Source organism: Xenopus laevis, chromosome 1S (assembly GCF_017654675.1).
Source record: "Xenopus laevis strain J_2021 chromosome 1S, Xenopus_laevis_v10.1, whole genome shotgun sequence".
Classification (NCBI taxonomy): domain Eukaryota; kingdom Metazoa; phylum Chordata; class Amphibia; order Anura; family Pipidae; genus Xenopus; species Xenopus laevis.
Window position 1 is genome coordinate 90724083 of NC_054372.1, and position 20423 is coordinate 90744505.

At 38.9% G+C, this 20423-nt stretch overlaps 1 protein-coding gene across 8 annotated transcripts in view; it reads left to right on the forward strand.

The window, feature by feature from the left end:
• The window catches only part of arhgap45.S (Rho GTPase activating protein 45 S homeolog), a 59955-nt gene that overhangs the window by 38380 nt on the left and 1152 nt on the right, over positions 1-20423 (forward strand). For 2 of the 8 annotated variants that reach the window (XM_041579902.1, XM_041579906.1), the window contains 20 exons: positions 388-531; positions 782-866; positions 981-1053; positions 1344-1419; positions 1537-1674; positions 3243-3307; positions 6758-6868; positions 8816-8896; positions 9026-9193; positions 10840-10977; positions 11196-11386; positions 11470-11573; positions 11674-11754; positions 11839-11919; positions 14217-14386; positions 14674-14862; positions 16795-16932; positions 18288-18511; positions 19933-20161; positions 20269-20365. In XM_041579902.1, the coding sequence (XP_041435836.1) occupies positions 388-531; positions 782-866; positions 981-1053; positions 1344-1419; positions 1537-1674; positions 3243-3307; positions 6758-6868; positions 8816-8896; positions 9026-9193; positions 10840-10977; positions 11196-11386; positions 11470-11573; positions 11674-11754; positions 11839-11919; positions 14217-14386; positions 14674-14862; positions 16795-16932; positions 18288-18511; positions 19933-20161; positions 20269-20365 (2583 nt within the window). Of the gene's footprint in view, positions 1-387; positions 532-781; positions 867-980; positions 1054-1340; positions 1511-1536; positions 1675-3242; positions 3308-6757; positions 6869-8815; positions 8897-9025; positions 9194-10839; positions 10978-11195; positions 11387-11469; positions 11574-11673; positions 11755-11838; positions 11920-14216; positions 14387-14673; positions 14863-16794; positions 16933-18287; positions 18512-19932; positions 20162-20268; positions 20366-20423 lie in introns of those variants that run through there. The other 6 variants (XM_041579901.1, XM_041579905.1, XM_041579903.1 and 3 more) reach the window with 5 other exon arrangements.

The window sequence follows — 20423 nt, forward strand, 5'->3', positions numbered from 1 at the left end:
TAAGTGTAAGTATCAAACCTTCTGCAAAAAGCAGGCTTTGTACTGCTGGTTATTAACAAGGACACAATGTATTTAGGAGTTGGAATTAATTAGTTTAGCCAGAAAAAGGTGCCCCCTAAGGTATCAACATTTAAAAATAATACAGCCCTCAGACATGTATGTAATATATTATATGATCTACCCAGTACATTAAAAACATTGGGCAGCACAAACTAGGTTATATTTTACATTTGATAACTTTATATGATATCCAGTACATAGAATGCTCACATGTAAATGTGTTCTTAAGATAGACTTCTGGCTCTCAATAAATAAGTTAATTGCTGTGGGTACATAGCTTAACTAATTGAGAGACTAATCCTATAATTCTCACCTTGTGACCAACAGATCTTAAAGAGACAAGACGGCCTCTGGCACATGAGTGTCTTGGGGAAGCACTGAGACTTCTTCGCCAAGTGATTAACAAGTACCCACTGCTCAACACTGTAGAGACTCTGACTGCAGCTGGTACCCTCATCTCAAAGGTGAAAGGTCAGTAGGAATGTTAAACAAATAGTGCTTCATTTTAACACAACCTCTACTTAAGGAAAGCAGACAGAAAAAATTTTACCAGAATTCCGGGGTAAAATCTGGTCTGAGGAATTTCATTAAATCTTATATTCTGTTTAAGACCAAATCCCCCTACTGATCCAAAAGGCACTACTTTCTTACCTCTTTCTGCATTATCTTCTGTACACCTCATGCAATTGATTTCCTCACTTGTATGCTCTGTTTTCCACAGGTTTCCACTATGAATCCAGCATTGAAAATGATAAACGTGACTTTGAAAAAGCACTGGAAAGCATGGCTGTATGCTTCAGCAGCACGTAAGAGGAGGACTTTGGTTTCATGGTTCTTGTGAGGGATATTAGATAGAAAGGGCAAACATTTAGATTGAAGGTCTAAGGGTATATGTTGTTAATTTCTTCTTTCTCTTCCAGGATCTCAGAATTCCTTATGGGGGAAGTGGACAGCAGCACATTATTATCCTTGCCCCCTGGAGACCAGAGTCAGGTAATTAGTCATATCTTCAGTTCTACTGGACACTACCTGAAACTATCTGAAATACACCTACCAGCTCTTTGTTTTCCTCTGTTTTGGCCTCTACAAAGCTAGGTTCTACACTGAACCATGGCTTTGAAATTATAAATTGTTTTATAAACCTGAATTTCTTTAGTAAAACTTTTTCTTCCATTAAACTGATAACAATATTCTATAAAATAAATACATCCAGATGTCACATATTCCCACTTATGTATTTTTCTATGTATAACTGATATTAGTGTTGTTCTTTATCCCAGCAGTCAATGGAAAGTCTGTGTGGTGGTCTGTCTGGGGGTGAGGGAGCATTGCCTAATGCTTCTGAGTATGTGGAAACAGGTACGAAATGCGAGGGTGCCTTCCATATTAGGAGGATATTTTGGTGTGCGCAGAGAGATTGTGCTGAAGACTAAATCGAATAATACATTAGGTATTTTAAGTTCATTATTATTATAGGGAGCCCTTTAGGAGAAGATGTGGATGTGATCTTACAGCGTAGTGACGGGGGTGTCCAAGCTGCTCTTCTGTATGCAAAAAATATGGCAAAATACTTGAAAGATCTGAGCAGCTATATAGAGAAGAGAACCATTTTGGGTGAGTTGATGGGTAACTGGCATTTTCCCAAATTAATTTCTTTCATTCTTCATGCTCTTCCAAGCTCCCTTCTTAGTTTTAGCTACTAACTATTTCTGTACTGCTTAGAATCTATCAATATGAAATCATTAAGTGTTATATTCTACTATCTTATAGGCAAACTTAATAGGTAACCAATCTGGCAGTATACAGTACACATGTTTTATAGACTGAGCGATAAATAGAAATATATATTTTTTAAAATTATAAAAAAATATTTTTATCTATGATTGAAGCCTTTAACCATTAACCTTGAGCCATGCTGAACAACTTATGAATATTCCCTTATTTTGATGAGTCAGTCCAGACAGCTGAGACAAACAAATACATCTTTATTTGGCGATGAAGTGCTGCCAAGCAGAATGAGATTTAAAAATGTCATGCCACTTCAAGTACAAAAAAAACAAAACAGTATGGTAACTGTCTATGGCATATTACAGCAGCACCATTACATTTGTCAAAATCTACCAATTGCCAGTCCAGGCCTGAGTGCTGCTGCTGCTGCTGATTTCCATCCTTCAGTTTGTACCTGTTTAACCCACAGAAAAAAGCATTGTATCTGTCAGTACATTCTAAATACTGGGCAGAATATTTTGTTTTCTCTGCCTTAGGCTTTTGTCTCACACACAGTTGTCTGTCTCAGTGGGGATTTGAGCCCCCAATTCTCCCACTGACAGGAATGGAATCCAGCTGTCACCATGCACATGGGGTGGATTTTAGGCTGCACATTTAACCTTTTTGGGCAAAAATTTACACTATGGGGTATATTTATCAAAAAGTGAAGTTGGAGATCTCCACAGTCCGCTAGAGTGCAATTCCACCTCTCTCCATTAATTTCTATGGCATTTTTCAAAGACTATTTATCAATGGGTGAAAGTGAAAGTTCACTTTTTGATAAATATGCCTTTCAAAATGCCATAAAAATGAATGGAGAGTGGCGGACTTTCACTCTAGCGGACTGTGGCGCTGGAGAGCTCTAACTTCACTCTTTGATAAATATACCCCTCTGAGTGCAGTGACAGGTGCAGAGTTGCATAGTTTGTATCATCGGGCACTATTTACTATATCGTCTGGATGGAAACACTCATTGGTTCCTATGAGTTATTAGACCTTGTGCTAACTATGCAAATTTAAATATATTATTCAGTTCAATATTAAATCATTATTTGGGGGAGTGGATCTTTTCTATTCGGCCTAGGGTTGCTTCCGGTTACTGGTCAGTGATTAGCATCCAGAATGTGTATGTAATGGCAATTTTTATTTTTTTAAGAGCTTGAGAAAGAAAGGTGTAATCCATTGGGCAATACCAAATTGTCAGGCACTCCCCAATGATTCAAATTAGTAACCTTAAACCTAGGGTCACTGCTCGTGTACACTAAAAACCACACCAGCCAGGGGTACATTCTTATTAGCTCCCCTCTACCATTTTCAGCTTCTCCCCTGCAGGTTTGAGATTGCTTTACTAATTCCCTCCCTCTCTCTCTGCACATAGTTAGGTGTGTTCCCTCAATGATTTATTTTTATTTTAGAGATGGAGTATGCCAAAGGACTCCAGAAACTGGTTAATGCTTACAAAGGAGCACTGAACCAGGAGGTAAGAGCCCACTTTTAATTCTCAATTAAAAATAAATAGTGTCCAATATATGTATTTAGCACACATAAAGGGCATTCGTTCTTGACGTTGCCGTGTGGTGCATTTCGGCAAAAATCTGCTCTGGTCAGGCAGGTGAAATAAATTGTGGGTATGTACCTCAGGCTCACATGAATCATAAAATATATATAAATATATATATATATATATATATATATATATATATATATATATATATATATATATATATATATATATATATATATATATAAAAGCATGTGAAGCCGGCACTCACCTTCGCCAATAGTCATTGAGGCCGGGTGCTAGCCAAGTAAAGCATACAATCCAAAAAATGAAGGAAGCACTCACGGCAAATTTTTCTTGAAAAAACTTTTTACTGGATCATGCAAACATCAACGCGTTTTCGGTACCTCAAGGGACCGTCATCAGGATGACGGTCCCTTGAGGTACCGAAACGCGTTGATGTTTGCATGATCCAGTAAAAAGTTTTTTCAAGAAAAATTTGCCGTGAGTGCTTCCTTCATTTTTTGGATTATATATATATATATATATATATATATATATATATATATATATATATATATATATATATATATATATATATATATATATATATATATATATATATATATATATATATATATATATATATATATATATATATATATATATATATATATATGTGTGTGCTTCAGACCGCTACTAACATATATAATTGGGTTCAAATGTCCACTACCAAGAAAAAAGTATTTTTCATTAGGTAGACAAAACTTACACATGTTTTTTACTCATATGATATCTTTCTTAAAAATACATAATATTCATGAATTCAGTTTAAGAAAAGCTTGTTAGTATTTGCTGTCTCAGTCTCAATAACTGATATGTCCGACATTTGCAGAATTTGATATTCCATATTAGAGTCCCATAGAGTGTACATTATATATGTATTTTTTTTATTTTTAGTTGTTCCCCAGTGAGTGCTGGTGACTGTAGAGGGAAAGTCTGCACTCCTTGCTTCTTTTTGGACTTTAAATAGCCCTAGCAATTTTAGACTCTGTCCTGCTGAAGAATTAATCCTCTATAAAGGAGAACTAAACCATAAAATTAATATGGCTAAAAATGCTATATTTTATATACTAAGCTTAATGCACCAGTCTAAGGGCGAGCGTTTTTACCTACACTCCCCTGCGTGGTGCTTTCTTCCTTACCCTTCTTCTTTAGCTTTAGTATTCCTTTAAAACTTCAAGACTGGTGCCAGTGTACCAGTGTTCCAATTAACCATGATCCACACAATCCAAGCCTCAGAACTTCATTGTACAGGTATGGGATCAGTTATCCGGAAAACTGTTATCCAGAAAGCTCCAAATTACGGAATGCCTGTTTCCTAAAGTCTCCATTTTATCCAAATAATGCAAATTTTTAAAAATGATTTTCTTTTTCTCTGTAATAATAAAACTGTTCCTTGTATTTAATTCAGACTAAGATATAATTAGTCCTTATTGGAGGCAAAACCAGCCTACCATGCTTACATGATTTTCTTGTAGACGTAAGGTATGAAGATCCAAATTACAGAACTATCTGTTATCTGGAAAACCACAGGTCCCGAGCATTCTGGATAACAGGTCCTATACCTGTATAATGAAAATGCCTTTATTTAGCAGTTTTTGGGGACAGAATAACAATGTTTAAACGTTGAAGTGCTGTCACTTGAATTCTCTTTAATTCTGTAGAAACCACCCTCTCCAGAACAAGCAAAATATCCCCAAACCTGAATATTTCTACCATTATGTGTCTGTATATTAGATGCACTGATAAATGCAAGTTATACACTAAATGGCAGTGTGGTGGGAGTTTCCTTAAATGAGAAGGATCTAGGGGTTTTTGTAGATAACAAGTTGTCTAAAACTGGGCAGTGTCATTCTGTGGCTACTAAAGCAAATAAAGTTCTGCCTTGCATAAAAAAGGGCATTAACTCAAGGGATGAAAACATAATTATGCCTCTTTATAGGTCCCTGGTAAGGCCTCATCTGGAGTATGCAGTGCAGTTTTGGATTCCAGTCCTTAAGAGGGATATAAATGAGCTGGAGAGAGTGCAGAGACGTGCAACTAAACTGGTTAGAGGGATGGAAGACTTAAATTATTAGGGTAGACTGTTTTGGGGTTGTTTTCTCTGGAAAAAAGGCGCTTGCGAGGGGACATGATTACACTTTACATTAGAGGACATTATAGACAAATAGGAGGGGACATTTTTACCCAAAAAGAGGATCGCCGTACCAGAGGCCACCCATTTAGACTACAAGAAAAGAACTCTCATTTGAAGCAACGTAGGGGGTTCTTCACAGTCAGGACAGTGAGGTTGTGGAATGCTATGTAAACATAGAGTTTACTGAATGTAGAAAGTACATAGACACAGACGCAAACTGACTAAAGCTTCTAATATTTCAGACACTAAAAATAAATGAATGCAAAATATAAAAGTGCTCAAAGAAGCACCCTGAGTTTATTTCAAATCATTTTCTGAGGTCTTTAACATTAAAATTTGATCTGTAAGCAAGGCTGTCCCCCAACTTCTAATCACTGAACTGTAAGGAGCTATTTGGTACTTGCTACATATTTACTCATTTGTTTGTTGAAGAAGTGATTTAAAAATGTCTCCCATGAAGCCACATTTTGCCATCATCTTTTGAACTTTCAAACTGCATTGGCCATTCTTTCTTATACTGCCTTTGAACCTTGGTTGCAGATGATCAAATTAAGTTAGCTTGATGTATTGGTTTCAGATGTAGGCTTGCCCAGTCTTGGTTTTTTTAATGAAAATTCCTTTTTTGAAAATGTGTCCAAAATGATTCCAGTATGGGTTGTAATACCACTTTAAGCACTTTCAGATTACCTGCAATTTGGTGCTAGGATGGTTCTTCTCTCTCTTATAAGAAAAATTTTGCTTTAACTAAACTAAACTAAAAATCTGTTGCTATTATTTTATAGTTATTGCTACTTTTTATAACTTAACTTTGTTTATGCCCTCTCTTATTAATAGTTCCATCTCTCATTTAAACCCCTGCCTGGTTGCAAAGTTACACTACACCCTAGCAACCAGATAGCTATTTAAATTCCAAACTAGAGAGCTGCTGAACAAAAGGTCAAATAATTAAAATAATTGCAAAACATAAAACATGAAAACTTATTGCAAATTGTCTTAGAATGTCAATATGTACACCATACTTGAAGTTCATTTAAAGGTGAATCATCCCATTAATTGTATTTGTTTTCTATAATTTTTATTGACTCTTTGTGCTGGACCTTACTGTAGATGGAGTAAGATTTTAAGCATGGATAACATTTATGGAGAAGGCCGACTGGAATGAAATAACTACATTTCAGAATAATAGGTGTGCTTTTCACCTTGTATGTGTCATTTGTTTCCACCCTCAGACTCACATGCCCTTCCAGTCCATTTATTCTGTAGCTCTGGAGCAGGATTTAGAGCATGGGCATGGTATACTTCACACAGCACTAACTCTTCAGCATCAGACATTCTTACAGGTATGTGAATATAATGAAAACATACACATCTGCAATAAATGCATTTATGTTGGATGTTGGGAGAAAATAAAAATGCCATAGGAAGATACAGTTAAAGATAAAGATCCATTCTGAAATTAGGATGTAGAAGTGAGAGCCGCTAAAGGTACCTCCCAGTTTAATACAGGTCTACTCATTCAGGCCATCGGCTAAACAATTGTATTTGTGCAATATGGCCCTCTGTGTGGATTTGCAAATCCTACATAATCTTCAACTAATACTGCAATGAGCCATCATCTAATCTATGACTTGATTTAGGAATGTCCAGACTTATGGTATGAGCAATAGATGTTTGTAGAGGTAGACATTGTGAAAGGTTTTCTTGTCTCCTAAACGACAAGGATTTTTTTTTATCTATATCTATTTCCTTCTATATCTGTTTCCTTACACAGACAGTAAGTTATATAGGCATATGCAGAGCTACCTTTAGAGACACATTTTTCCCACTACAGCTTAGTACAAGTGCAAAGTGTGGGGCCCAATATGACATATTAAATCATACTAAGTACAGTATTGAATTGAATGCCCCAGAAATGGCAACGTTTTCTTATAGTATGCACTAATTGCTGCCCTGAGTGTCTATATGTGTGAGTTATGCATATATCTGGGAGTTCCGATATCCAAAAGCAAGTTCATACAAATCTGGTAAAAATAGATCCTTGATAGCATAAAGTTGCATGACCAGGACATAGCCATAAATGTTGTTTTGTTCAGAGCATAGGCAGAGAATAGTGAAGATTTAGGGAGCCTTATCTGTAGCATTCCCAAAAAGAGATAAATTGCTATAAATTTATATAAAATTACAAAGTGAAATGGAAAGCCTTCTATTGGTAGTCTCTCCAAACACAAAGTTCATCCTCCTCTCCTGGTGCAGAAGGCAATTTATTTCTTACATTTGATAATGTTTGTGGGAATTATTAGAAAATATTGTTTTTCTGACATTTGGGGTAGATTTATGTAAGATTAGAGCTTAATAAATTCACATCCAATATAAAGGTATTTAAAAATCTCCATGGTCAATCATATATTGCCTACCCCGCCAGTATGTCTTAGAGCATAGAGCAAATACTTAAATTTTCCATTCTGTACTTCCTAGATATTGCTGCACTTCTCACTTTCACCATCTAATTGTGAAGCCAGTGCATGTGTATGTGTATAAGGTCCCCCGTTCTGGCACATAAACAATATTTGGCATGATGCAAAGCTTGCCTTAATAAGTGTCCACAAAATGGCTTCTACCTGCTTGTTGTGATTGTGTCATTCCAAGATTTAAGGATACCAGATTTAAATAATTTATACTATATAGTGCAAATAACATTTATATTGCTTGACAAACACAATAGAAAAGAATTGGGAAATATTTCTTAGGGTGACAGGTAACCTTTATGCTAGAATTCTAGAAATATCTATTAGGAAAATAGTCATTCATCCTAAATACCACCCTAACCATCCTTCAGACTGAAACCCCAGTAACTGCCATCCCCATGGGTCAGAATTGACAAATACCAACTGCTTTAAAGAGGGGGGTTTATAATATTACTGTGCATAAATCTTTACTGTCCTACAATAACTTAAATAAATTTCACATTTCTTTATGCTGGTATGGAATGAAATATTTACCATGAATTGTTCCATCAATGGAAATAAACAAAAACAAAGATGTAGCATTTCCTGGGAGCTTTGGAAGATCTCCCACTGATATGTTCTTGCCTTTGCTTCCCAAAGACAAGACATTTTAGCTTCAGAAATTAGGGAAATTAAAAAAGAGCTTCCCCATCTGCTGGCTGAACAGATGTCCATGTGTGGCCATCTTAAGGACTGCTAAACAAAACACAAATAAATAATAACAAAGCCTTTGATTATTATTTCTACACTACAAAGTTATGATATTGACAATATTTTTTGCAGCCAATCAACATACGACGTCAAGAACATGAAAAGCGAAGAAAAGAGGTGAAGGAGCAGTGGCAGAGAGCCCAGCGCAAGTTGGTATGTATACTGCACATTTATTTGTTGGCCTTTGGTAATCTCTCAGCACTGTGCACTTTTGGCCATTCGCATGAGTTTGTATAGCTTTCCCTTCAATTCTTTAACTGATACCCATTGATATTCATATAGATGGAAGCTGAAACCAATCTCCGTAAGGCACGTCAAGCATATATGCAGCGTAGTGAGGATCATGAAAGAGCACTATACAATGCAACACGTGCAGAAGAAGAACAGAGTCATAGTGGTATCCGATCACTTGATAAGAAAAGAAGGGCAGAGGAAGAAGCTAAGAACAGGGTGAGTTGAAAAAAACATTAAATCATTTTGGTATGTTCTTAAATTTGAAAACCAAAAACATGGGTGGAAAGTATCACTTTACCACCTGCATAAAGTTCATCAACAGACAAGTACTTTGCTATAGAGCAGGGCTGTCCAACTGTCCCCCCTTCTGTGGCCCCCCACAAAGGTACCACTACAGAGATAAACTGGCCCCTGCATTGTTTAGACCTCAAATTCAGACTGCAATCCCCTGTATTGTTCACACCTGTGATCCCCCTATATTGTTCACACTTGTGACACCTCTATTGTTTATATCCTAAAGGCCTGTACTGTTCACACCTGAGACCCAGACTGAAACTGCCCACATTGTTCACCTGTTCACACCTTTTTCAAAATGCTAATGGGGCACCAGCACTGTGTATGTAGTATATATCAGAATGATAGGTTTCCCTGTCTCCTGCTCTGTTCTGCCTTCCCTCCCTATGTGTGCCATTCTCGGATAACTCAGTGCTGCTTGTGTGTGCCATTCTCTGCTTACTCAGTGCTGCTTGTGTGTGCCATTCTCTGCTTGCTCAGTGCTGCTTGTGTGTGCCATTCTCTGCTTGCCCAGTACTGCTTGGGTGTGCCATTCTCTGCTTGCCCAGTACTGCTTGGGTGTGCCATTCTCTGCTTGCCCAGTACTGCTTGGGTGTGCCATTCTCTGCTTGCCCAGTGCTGCTTGGGTGTGCCATTCTCTGCTTACTCTGTGCTGCTTGTGTGTGCCATTCTCTGCTTACTCTGTGCTGCTTGTGTGTGCCATTCTCTGCTTACTCTGTGCTGCTTGTGTGTGCTATTCTCTGCTTACTCGGTGCTGCTTGTGTGTGCCATTCTCTGCTTACTGAGTGCTGCTTGTGTGTGCCATTCTCTGCTTGTGTGTGCCATTCTCTGCTTACTGAGTGCTGCTTGTGTGTGCCATTCTCAGCTTGCCCAGTGCTGCTTGGGTGTGCCATTCTCAGCTTGCCCAGTGCTGCTTGGGTGTGCCATTCTCTGCTTGCCCAGTGCTGCTTGGGTGTGCCATTCTCTGCTTACTCAGTGCTGCTTGTGTGTGCGCCATTCTCTGCTTAATCAGTGCTGCTTGTGTTTGACATTCTCTGCTTGCCCAGTGCTGCTTGTGTGTGCCATTCTCTGCTGCCCAGTGCTGCTTGTGTGTGCCATTTTCTGCTTGCCCTACGCTACCTGTGGAATGTAAGCCTGTTAGGGGTTTGTTAGCATTTGGAAATTGTTGTTAAAGGCCCCTAAGGTGTTTAATCGTGTGTTGGGGGGGTTGTTTTATTATCCACAGGGGAGGATGAGGCAATTTTTCACATATGAGTGATAAGGGATTTCCCTGTAGTGCGCACCAACCATTTGGTTTTTTGGTGTGCTACCACCGTTAATGTGCATATGATCTTATAAGTTCTTGTGATAACATGGGTGTGATTTCAGTGTGTGTGTGTGTGTGTGGTTTTAAAGTTGGAGTGGCCAACACTGACTTCCATTATCGGCCCTCCACCACATAGGCCAGTAAAATTTTGGCCCTCTGTACCACAGAAGTTGGACAGCACTGCTATAGAAAATATACCTCTCATTACCAACATCAGTTCTAATATTACATTATCCAGTTATCCATTATTATATTCCTGCAGGCAGAAGAGGCAATGGCAACTTACCGGACTTGCATAGCAGATGCCAAAACCCAGAAGCAGGAACTAGAGGATGTGAAAGTGAATGTCTTACGGCAGCTGCAGGAGCTGATCAAACAGAGTGATCAGATTTTGCGCTCGGTACTGTTACAACACACCCTGCTGTTCTGTGTTAAGCATACCTTGGAATTTCCTTCTGTTAATTAAGGCTTTTTTCAGTCTTTCATATGTCCATAAGTTATCATCATCCTTCACATTACCAACATTCCTCACTGGGTTTAGACTATCCTGTTTTATTTCCTTTACTTGTCTGCATTCTCTTTGTTCTCTTGCTTATCCTTTAAATTCTCTCATCCCAGGCCACCATTTCCTATTATCAGAGTATGCACATGCAGACTGCTCCCCTGCCAGTAGGGTTCCAGACACTCTGTGAAAGCAGCAAGCTGTATGACCTTGGCCAGCAGTATGCATCCTATGTGCGCCAGCTAGGGGCTGTGAATGAGCAAGAGACTTCATATGACTTCCAGCCTTACACTCCTCAGATCACATGGTACTGCACTTCTTAAGATGGTAAAGCAAACTTTATTTGTATCATGCACATTCCCCTCATCAGTTCCAAATTTTATGATTTAGGTCTCCCTGCATTCGTGCTCGCATATCCAGTTTTAATTCTCAAGATATACCATCCACAGAAAATAAGGAGATAAGTGGAGAAGAGCGAGTTGTAGAAAGGAGAGGTAAGACTGGGGAGACATTCATGCAATGTATTAAAAGTGATAGAACCAATTTAGGTAATCTGTTTGTATATTTTGGGATGACTCCATTTTATTTCGGTAGGAGGAAGAGGTCATCAAGTGCATAAGTCATGGCCAACTGCTGTGACTGAAGGAGACCCAGCTGTTGGCAACAGTGCAACAGGTAAAAATGTTACAAAGAAACAATAACAATGCTTCAGTGGAAAAGGTAAAGCTACAGTACTTATTTGATCTCTCTCTATTCCAGAATTTATAGAAAAACTGCATCAACCTTCTTCTCCCATTGAGAATGTTGATCAGAAGAGGCTGAGTGCATCATTTGAGCAAAGTAAGGACTCTCTCTCTCTCTCTCCCTCCCTCCCTCCCTCCACGTCCACCATAGGTCCTAGCAGCTGTTAAATGTCATATTATTCTGAAACAGGCTTTAACTGTTGCGGGATGCTGGGAATCAAATTTCAACAATGGCTAAAGGGAGCTATTGGTTTGACAGGCTTAATTTTAACCAATGTATATTGGTTAAAATTACACACCGCTGAACTGTGCAAATTGTCACATAAAGGAATCCATTTCTAAGTAAAACACTTACATAGTTACATTGTTAGGTTGGGTTGAAAAAAGACCAGAGTCCATCAAGTTCACCTTCTCCAAATGAAACCCAGTGAAAATATATGCATAAACTCACATAAAAATATATATACAAATATATATACCAATATCTACATTAATTGTAGATTTTAGAATCACAATAGCCTTGGATATTCTGTTTGTCCAAGAAATCATCCAGGACCCTCTTAAGCTGGCCATAGACACACAGATACAGTCGTACAGATTCATACGATTTTCGTATCGTGTGTGGAGTTTCCAGTCGATCGGACAGGTTAAAAGATTTAAATGCAAGGTTATGCACTTTGGCAAAAATAATATAAATGCAACTTATATACTAAATGGCAGTGTGGGAGTTTCCTTAAATAAGAAGGATCTTGGGGTTTTTGTAGATAACAAGTTGTCTAATTCTGGGCAGTGTCATTCTGTGGCTACTAAAGCAAATAAAGTCATGGCATAAAAAAGAGCATTAACTCAAGGGATGAAAACATAATTATGCCTCTTTATAGGTCCCTGGTGAGGCCTCATCTGCAGTATGCAGTGCAGTTTTGGACTCCAGTCCTTAAGAGGGATATAAATGAGCTGGAGAGAGTGCAGAGACGAGCAACTAAATTGGTTAGAGGGATGGAAGACTTAAATTATGAGGGTAAACTGTCAAGGTTGGGGTTGCGAGGGGACATGATTACACTTTACAAGTACATTAGAGGACATTATAGACAAATAGCTGGAGACCTTTTTACCCATAAAGAGGATCACCGTACCAGAGGCCACCTCTTCAGACTAGAAGAAAAGAACTTTTATTTGAAGCAACAGGTGGTTCTTTACAGTGCGGTCAGTGAGGTTGCGGAATGCACTGCTGGGTGATGTTGTGATGGCTGATACAGTTAATGCCTTTAAGAATGGCTTGGATGATTTCCTGGACAGACAGAATATCAAAGGCTATTGTGATACTAAACTCTATAGTTAGTATGGGTATATAGAATTTATGTGAAAGTAGGGAGTGTGTATGGATGCTGGGTTTTCATTTGGAGCGGTTGAACTTGATAGACTTTGTCTTTTTTCAACCCGATTTAACTATGTAACTATGTAATATCAGCTTCCAATAATACAGTATATCTGCATGTATTGCCTCTCCGACTATATCAGTGGGTAACTGTCACTACTATGTGTCGGACATAACTTTTGTTTATTGTGGTCTGTCAGTTCATGGGCAGAACATTGTCTGATTTGTTATTTTTCCTACTTATCTAATTCTGAATAGTTAATGGTAGATTGTTAGACTGAAACGAATAAGCAAAGAATAAGTCACACAAAGAATAAAATGTGCATGTATATAGCCAGCTTTAATGGCATGAACAGAATCAGCTATCACAACCTCATCTCATAGAGCATTCCACAACCTCACTGCCCTCACTGTGAAGAACCACCTTCAAATGAAAGTTCTTTTACTATAGTCTAAAGGGGTGGCCTCTGGTGCACTGATCTTTTTTGTGGGGCACAAAAAAAGTCTGTCTTTTATGCCCTCTAATGTACTTGTAAAGAGTTATCATGTCCCCTTATAAGCTTCTCTTTTCTAGCAAAAACAACCCCAACTGTCTCAGTCTACTCTCATACTTTAAATCGTCCATCCCCTTAACCAGTTTAGTTGCACATCTCTGCACTATCTCCAGCTCATTTATATCCCTCTTAAGGACCAGAGCCCAAAACTGTACTGCATACTCCAGGTGAGACCTTACCAGGGACATATAAAGAGACACAATTATGTTTTCATATCTTGAATTAATGCCCTTTTTAGTTACAACAGTATTTGCTTTAGTAGCCACATATATTATATTAGGATATACATTATTGTGTTTCCTTTTTGTCCTATTTTACATCAGTCACAGGAACAGTACTCTCTCATCTACCATGATAGTTTATTGAGGCCAGTAGATATGTAGATAGATGTACTATAGATTATACCAGCTTAGTTTCCAAACCCTGTGCATATATCACTCATTACCTGTTTCCCCTGACAATTAGGTATAAATGGGCTTTCTGGCAGTTTGGAGGTGCAACATTCTACTGGGCCATTCCGCAACATTGGCCTGTCAAGGGCAGCACTGACTCACCGTTTGCGCAAATTGCGGACACCAAGCAAGTGTAGAGAATGCAATAGCTATGTGTACTTCCAAGGAGCCGAGTGTGAGGAGGTAAGATGCTAGTAGAAGATAAAAAAAGGGGCAAATATAAGTCAAAGTTGGATAAATGATAGGGATAATATGTAATAATAATGTAATAATCGTGGTTTGTATATGCGTGAGGCAGATACTGTAGATGGTCAAAGGAGATTGTGAGACGAGAGTGGGCATTATGTGAATAGAGGCAGTAACAAACTGAATGTAATTTTGCAATTGCTACAATGTTTATGCCACTAAGCAAGCAATGCCTTTGGTAAGCAGCTTTTGCCCTCTTTATCCTCTCTTGCTTTCTTCCCTAGTGTTCCCTTGCTTGTCACAGGAAATGCCTGGAAACCCTGGCAATTCAATGTGGTCACAAGAAGCTTCAGGGTCGACTTTTACTGTTTGGCAGAGACTTCTCAGAGGTGGCACTCAGGTCTCCGGATCACATGCCTTTCCTCATTCGCAAGTGTGTGTCAGAGATTGAAGAACGTGCTCTAACCATGAAGGTGATACATTGCATGGGAATGACAATGTTGGGATCAGATCAGTTTCGTGAAAAATATTTTTTCACAAAACACGTTACACTTTTTTCACAATATTTACAGTTGTGTACAGAATAGTAGGAGTTTGACATCACTAACCTGATCAATCACTCTTTGGTAGAATTTATATTTCTTAGCACAAAAGAGAAAAAGATTAACCCTTAAAGTTGCACCACCCCATCTTTAAATCCGAGGACTCAAGGAACAATAAAACTTAACTTTTAATAAATAAATTAAAACCGTAAGTCCAGAGGAGCGTTTAAAATAAGGTTAGGGACAGGGAGGCAAAGAACCCGAATTCAAATGGGCAAAAAAGTACACAGCATACAGTGGGTGTTTGGGATGTCAAAGAGTAACCCACGAGCCTACAAATGTAAATACTGGTAAGTCACATACAATCATTTAACAGCCATAAGTCGGGGTAAACCTTGTATGATGGATTTTAGGCCTTTAAATATCCACCACCCCTTCACCCTCAAGCACACCCTCCCATAGCCAAAGAGAGAGAAGCCAGTGTATTATGGCTGTATGTCGATTAACCCTGAATTAAATCAGGTAAATTAAATACATAAACTGCCAACCCTGGAATGCGAGTGCTGGTAGGCAGCAGAGTTCAGTTAATAAGCCATAGACTGAGATAGGGATTAACACAAAGCGCAATCAGGTCTGGTGCACCACCCCTTCACCCTCAAGCGCCCCCTCCCCTTTTCCAAAGTAAGCAACCAAAGTAGCCGTATTCAATTAGTTTCAGATTTGAATGGAGGTAAAGATTCTATCCCAGCCACAAAATCACCGTCGAGAACCCACCCCTTCACCCACAGAGCTTCCCACCCGTTTCTGCTGTGAAGCGGTAGCCCAAAGAAAAACCAAAGTAGCCGTATTCAATTAGTTTTAGATTTAAATGGAGGTTAAGATTCTATCCCAACCACAAAATCACAGTCGAGAACCCACCCCTTCACCCACAGAGCTTCCCACCCGTTTCTGCTGTGAAGCGGTAGCCCAAAGATTCTTTGTAGATTCAGCCCCCCTGCCTAACAATTCTATATTTCTACCTTGCAAATAATTGACATTGTACTTGTAGTAGAGAAATAGAAAACCAACCGAACAGTCATGACATGCATGCTGCTGATTCTGTATAATTCAGTCATTAATTGCATTCATGAATTTGGCAAAATTACCATTTGCCAAAGAACACCTTAGCCTGAATAGATTCGATGCAACATTATTTGGACTGATAAAAGCAAGATTGTTCTTTTTGGGAAAGATGTGCAGCAGTTCTCAGAAACACTGGTTATACAACTAAATATTAGTTCAGTGATTCAAAGGAAAGCAAAATCTTGAAACTTTTTTCAGTTTATATAGTGAATGTTTGTAAAGAATGTAGACACTGCTATATTTTTGAACAGACGAATATTCCCTTTATGTAAAGTAATAATACAAATGTGATACATTTTTTCTTTATGTTTTGATTTGGAATAGAATGTGCGGTGTTCCCAATACATTTGTGTGTATGGAAATAAAAACTATTATAAGGATTTTGAGCTATTCACTTTTTTTTAACACATTGCTATTATTCTGAACACAACTGTACCTGTTGTGTGTTATACAAGTCATCTTGGAATGTTTGCATTTTGTCTTCTGTACACATTGGGGCTCATCTATCAACACTGGCCAAATTTGCCTGTGGTCAGTAACCTATAGCTTTTTTTTTTTTTCAAGCAGCTGCAAGAAGAACAATTAATGCAACACTCTGATTGGTTGCGATTGGTAACTCCTCAGTTTTCATAAACGACCCCATTGAGTTAAATGCATAGAAATCTGATTTAAAAAGGAAGCACTTTGCAATTCTCTAACTTAAAATTAACCAACACTGAAATGTTCATATTTTACAAACAGGGCATATATAGAGTAAATGGTGTAAAAACTCGAGTGGAGAAGCTATGCCAGACTTTTGAGAATGGGAAGGAATTGGTTGAACTTTCACAGGCCTCACCCCATGATCTGAGCAATGTCCTGAAACTTTACCTCCGTCAGGTAAAAGATATGTGTATAACATAACTTTTTTAGCTAACTGAATGTGCCAAGCTATCTTACTGTGTAAATACATTTTTATAAATAAGGCCTCCATAAATACATTGAAATGTATCTGTAGTTGCTGCCTACATGTATAAAATGTATTTCCCTGAAAACATCACTATTGAGAATACCTGAACTTACCTTACTTTCATGGGCACATCAGTTGGTCAAAAATGTGGCGTCATGTGCATTGAAGTCTTGCATGTAGCGGTTTTGCTAAGGAGTATAAGGTAGACAGACTTTCTTTCCTGGACAACTCCATGTCATACTTACCGGGATAGCCCCGCCCCAGTGCTCCCATCAGAAGGACCATCCCCAAAACTTTAAAAGCCCAACCCCACCCCCCAGTCCGGTGTTTCATTCTTCTGAGTTTTTATCTGGTATAGATTATACTCGGCCACTTCCTTATGTGGAACAAATTCACTCCCATTGGGATATTAGCTTGCTAAATCCCGGTAAGTATGACATGGAGTTGTCCAGGAAAAGGGAAGATTGTATCATACTAACCATGATCTTCCTTTCCTGGACAACTCCATGTCAAGTTTTCCCATCCCTTTTTCGGTAGTTTCTAGAAGCTTATTACGAGACACCGGACTGGAGGGTGGGGTTGGGTTTTTTAAAGCTTTGGGGAGGGTCCTTCTGATGGGAGCACTGGGTCGGGGCTATCCCGGTAAGTATGACATGGAGTTGTCCAGGAAAGGAAGATCACGGTAAGTATGATACAATCTTCCCTTTTCCAGGGTGTGTGATGGCATCATTGGATTGGAATCATTAGTTGAATGGTAATCATCTGGACATGGGTGCACTGGTGTGTCAACCAATTGTCTATTGGAAATGCAGCAGTCGATATTTCTGAACAACAATCGCCTGATACCCAAGTGCACCCGTGATTCCGGCTCAAATCAATGGTAAGCACATCTAAGCATTTGTCACTTGCCATTATACGCCCAGGCAATACATTTTCTTGAAAATTGGCATTAACCCAAAAGTTGGTCTTGCCGTTGACATGAAGGGCAGTTCTGGAACAATTTATCAAATACATAAAATGACCACTCAGCAAATATAAAAATAGGCCCAGCCCTGATAGACTATTAGAAATCACTATTAAGTTCCATGACCTATGTAAAAATGACTGTGCCTGCAGCCTTGTACTGTGTACCTGTGATTCCTACTATCTAAATTTGACAGCAAGGGGTGCATAATTTGTGTGTATATATACAATTTATATATATATATATATATATATATATATATATATATATATATATATATAATATTTAACTGTACAAGTTCAGATATTTGTCTTATCACAGCTTCCAGAACCCCTGATACCATTCCGTCTCTACAATGGACTCATGGGTCTAGCAAAAGAAAGTTTGAGAGGAACTGAGAAAGGGAAAGGCCCTCGTCTGCAAGACAAGGGCCCTAATACAGAACCAGAAGTTTTATCCATAGTTCTGCAGTTGAAGGAACTTTTGCAGGACCTGCCTTCTGAGAACAGGACTACTCTGCAGTACTTGGTGAAGCACCTTTGCAGGTATATGATCTGGGGGAAAACCAGTGAAGTCATAATATTTTTATTATAGGTACATTATTTTCCATTACCGTATATACTCGAGTATAAGCCGACCCGAGTATAAGCCGAGGTACCTAATTTACCTAAGAAAACTGGGAAAATTTATTGACTCTAGTATAAGCCTAGGGTGAGAAATTAATTTTAGGACATGGCCAATTTAAATTTTTTTCTTACTATATTTTTTTCTCCTTCACTGATCCTTTTTAATTATTTTTAACATTATTTCTCTGCCTTCATTTTCTATGCAATTTGCCCTGTTTGTATTTCCATGTGTCATTCTCTTTTACACAGTACATGAACAGTTCTCCCTCATTATGTCAAATGTACAATTCTTCCACCACCCACTTTTTTTATTTTAATGTTATCTAAACCACCTGCTTCTATTTCCTTTTATGCCTAAGATGCCATATATATCTGCTTTCCCTGTACCTTTGCCCCCTCCCCACCATCCACAAATAGCTTGTGGCTAGAGTCTAGTACTTTTTCCACTGTGCCTTTCTTCTTCAGACTTGACATGCTTGTAATTTACAGTCATGGTGTGACCTATGTAGTACAACAAACCTGGAGGAGCACATTGTACAAAAGAGATAAACTCTGGCCCCAGCCAAATTATCAATCACTAAGCTACGTGGATCAGTTGCTTCTAGCTGAACTCTGGCACTGACACTGATCAGTCACTGCACGACAGCAGAAACTCCGTACCGATCTGCTCCGTGACTCCAACAGTGTCCGACTGCGGCCAGAGTTCAGTAGAGGATTACAAGCCAAAATGATTGCACTGAAGTGGTTTGTTGAAAAAGAAGGCAAACGGAAGGTAAAAGACTTACCACATTACTCATTTGCAAAGCTACACCCCCAGTCATCCACTCGTTCTGGCCCTGCCTGTCCTAGTCTTAAACACATTACGTTTAAGAAACTCAACGCCGCCCTATATCTCACTTACCATCCACGTGTGCCAAGGTTCTCTTACTTGCGGGAGGAGCACGCAAAGTTTCTGGAAACTGGGCCCCTAAAACAAGGTGGTTGTGGGTAATCCGGCCCTGCGAGTACTGAGTGACGAGAGCTGAGAGGGGAGGGGCTGAGGGATAAGGAAACAGAATCAAGCCACGAGGGGGGAGAAGTATGGGCAGCACGAAGGAGTCACTGCACGCTACAATCAGTGAGTAAGCAGGAACTTTTTAGCTGACTCGAGTATAAGCCGAGGTAGACTTTTTCAGCACATTTTGGGTGCTGAAAAACTCGTCTTATACTCGAGTATATACGGTACTTGGTATTTAATTTGATTTTCAATTTAATCATCCCCCCCCCCAAAAAAAAAGTTTGTAGGTGAGAAAGTTAAAACTGGCTGGCAATTTGAAAAAACACTCTCTCTCTTTTTACAGGGTCTCTGAGCAAGAGCAGTTGAACAAGATGAGTCCTAGTAACCTTGGGATTGTTTTTGGCCCTGCTCTAATGCGCCCACGACCTACAGATGCAACTGTATCATTGTCTTCACTTGTGGACTATCCTCACCAGGCACGAATTGTGGAGAGCCTAATCATCTTCTATAGCACTATTTTTCAGGAACCAGCCAGTAATTCAGACACGAGCACAGGGAATACTTCTAGCGATGTAAGAAAAGGGAGAACATGGATATGTTTGCTGCTGTTTGCATGTGTTTTGCTGCAAATGTTTCTCTTAAAAGTATTAAGCCCCTGATATATCATTATTTTCTGCAGGACACAGCTCCAATGCAAGACAGAGCAAGACTTCAAGTGACTGCTAAGGAGGAGTTGTCAGAGCTAACATCAGAATACCAACTATCAGTGTTCAAAGGTGAGGAAACAATTTTTAAAAGGGATCATTGGATGCCATGAAAATAATAAGAGGTTGT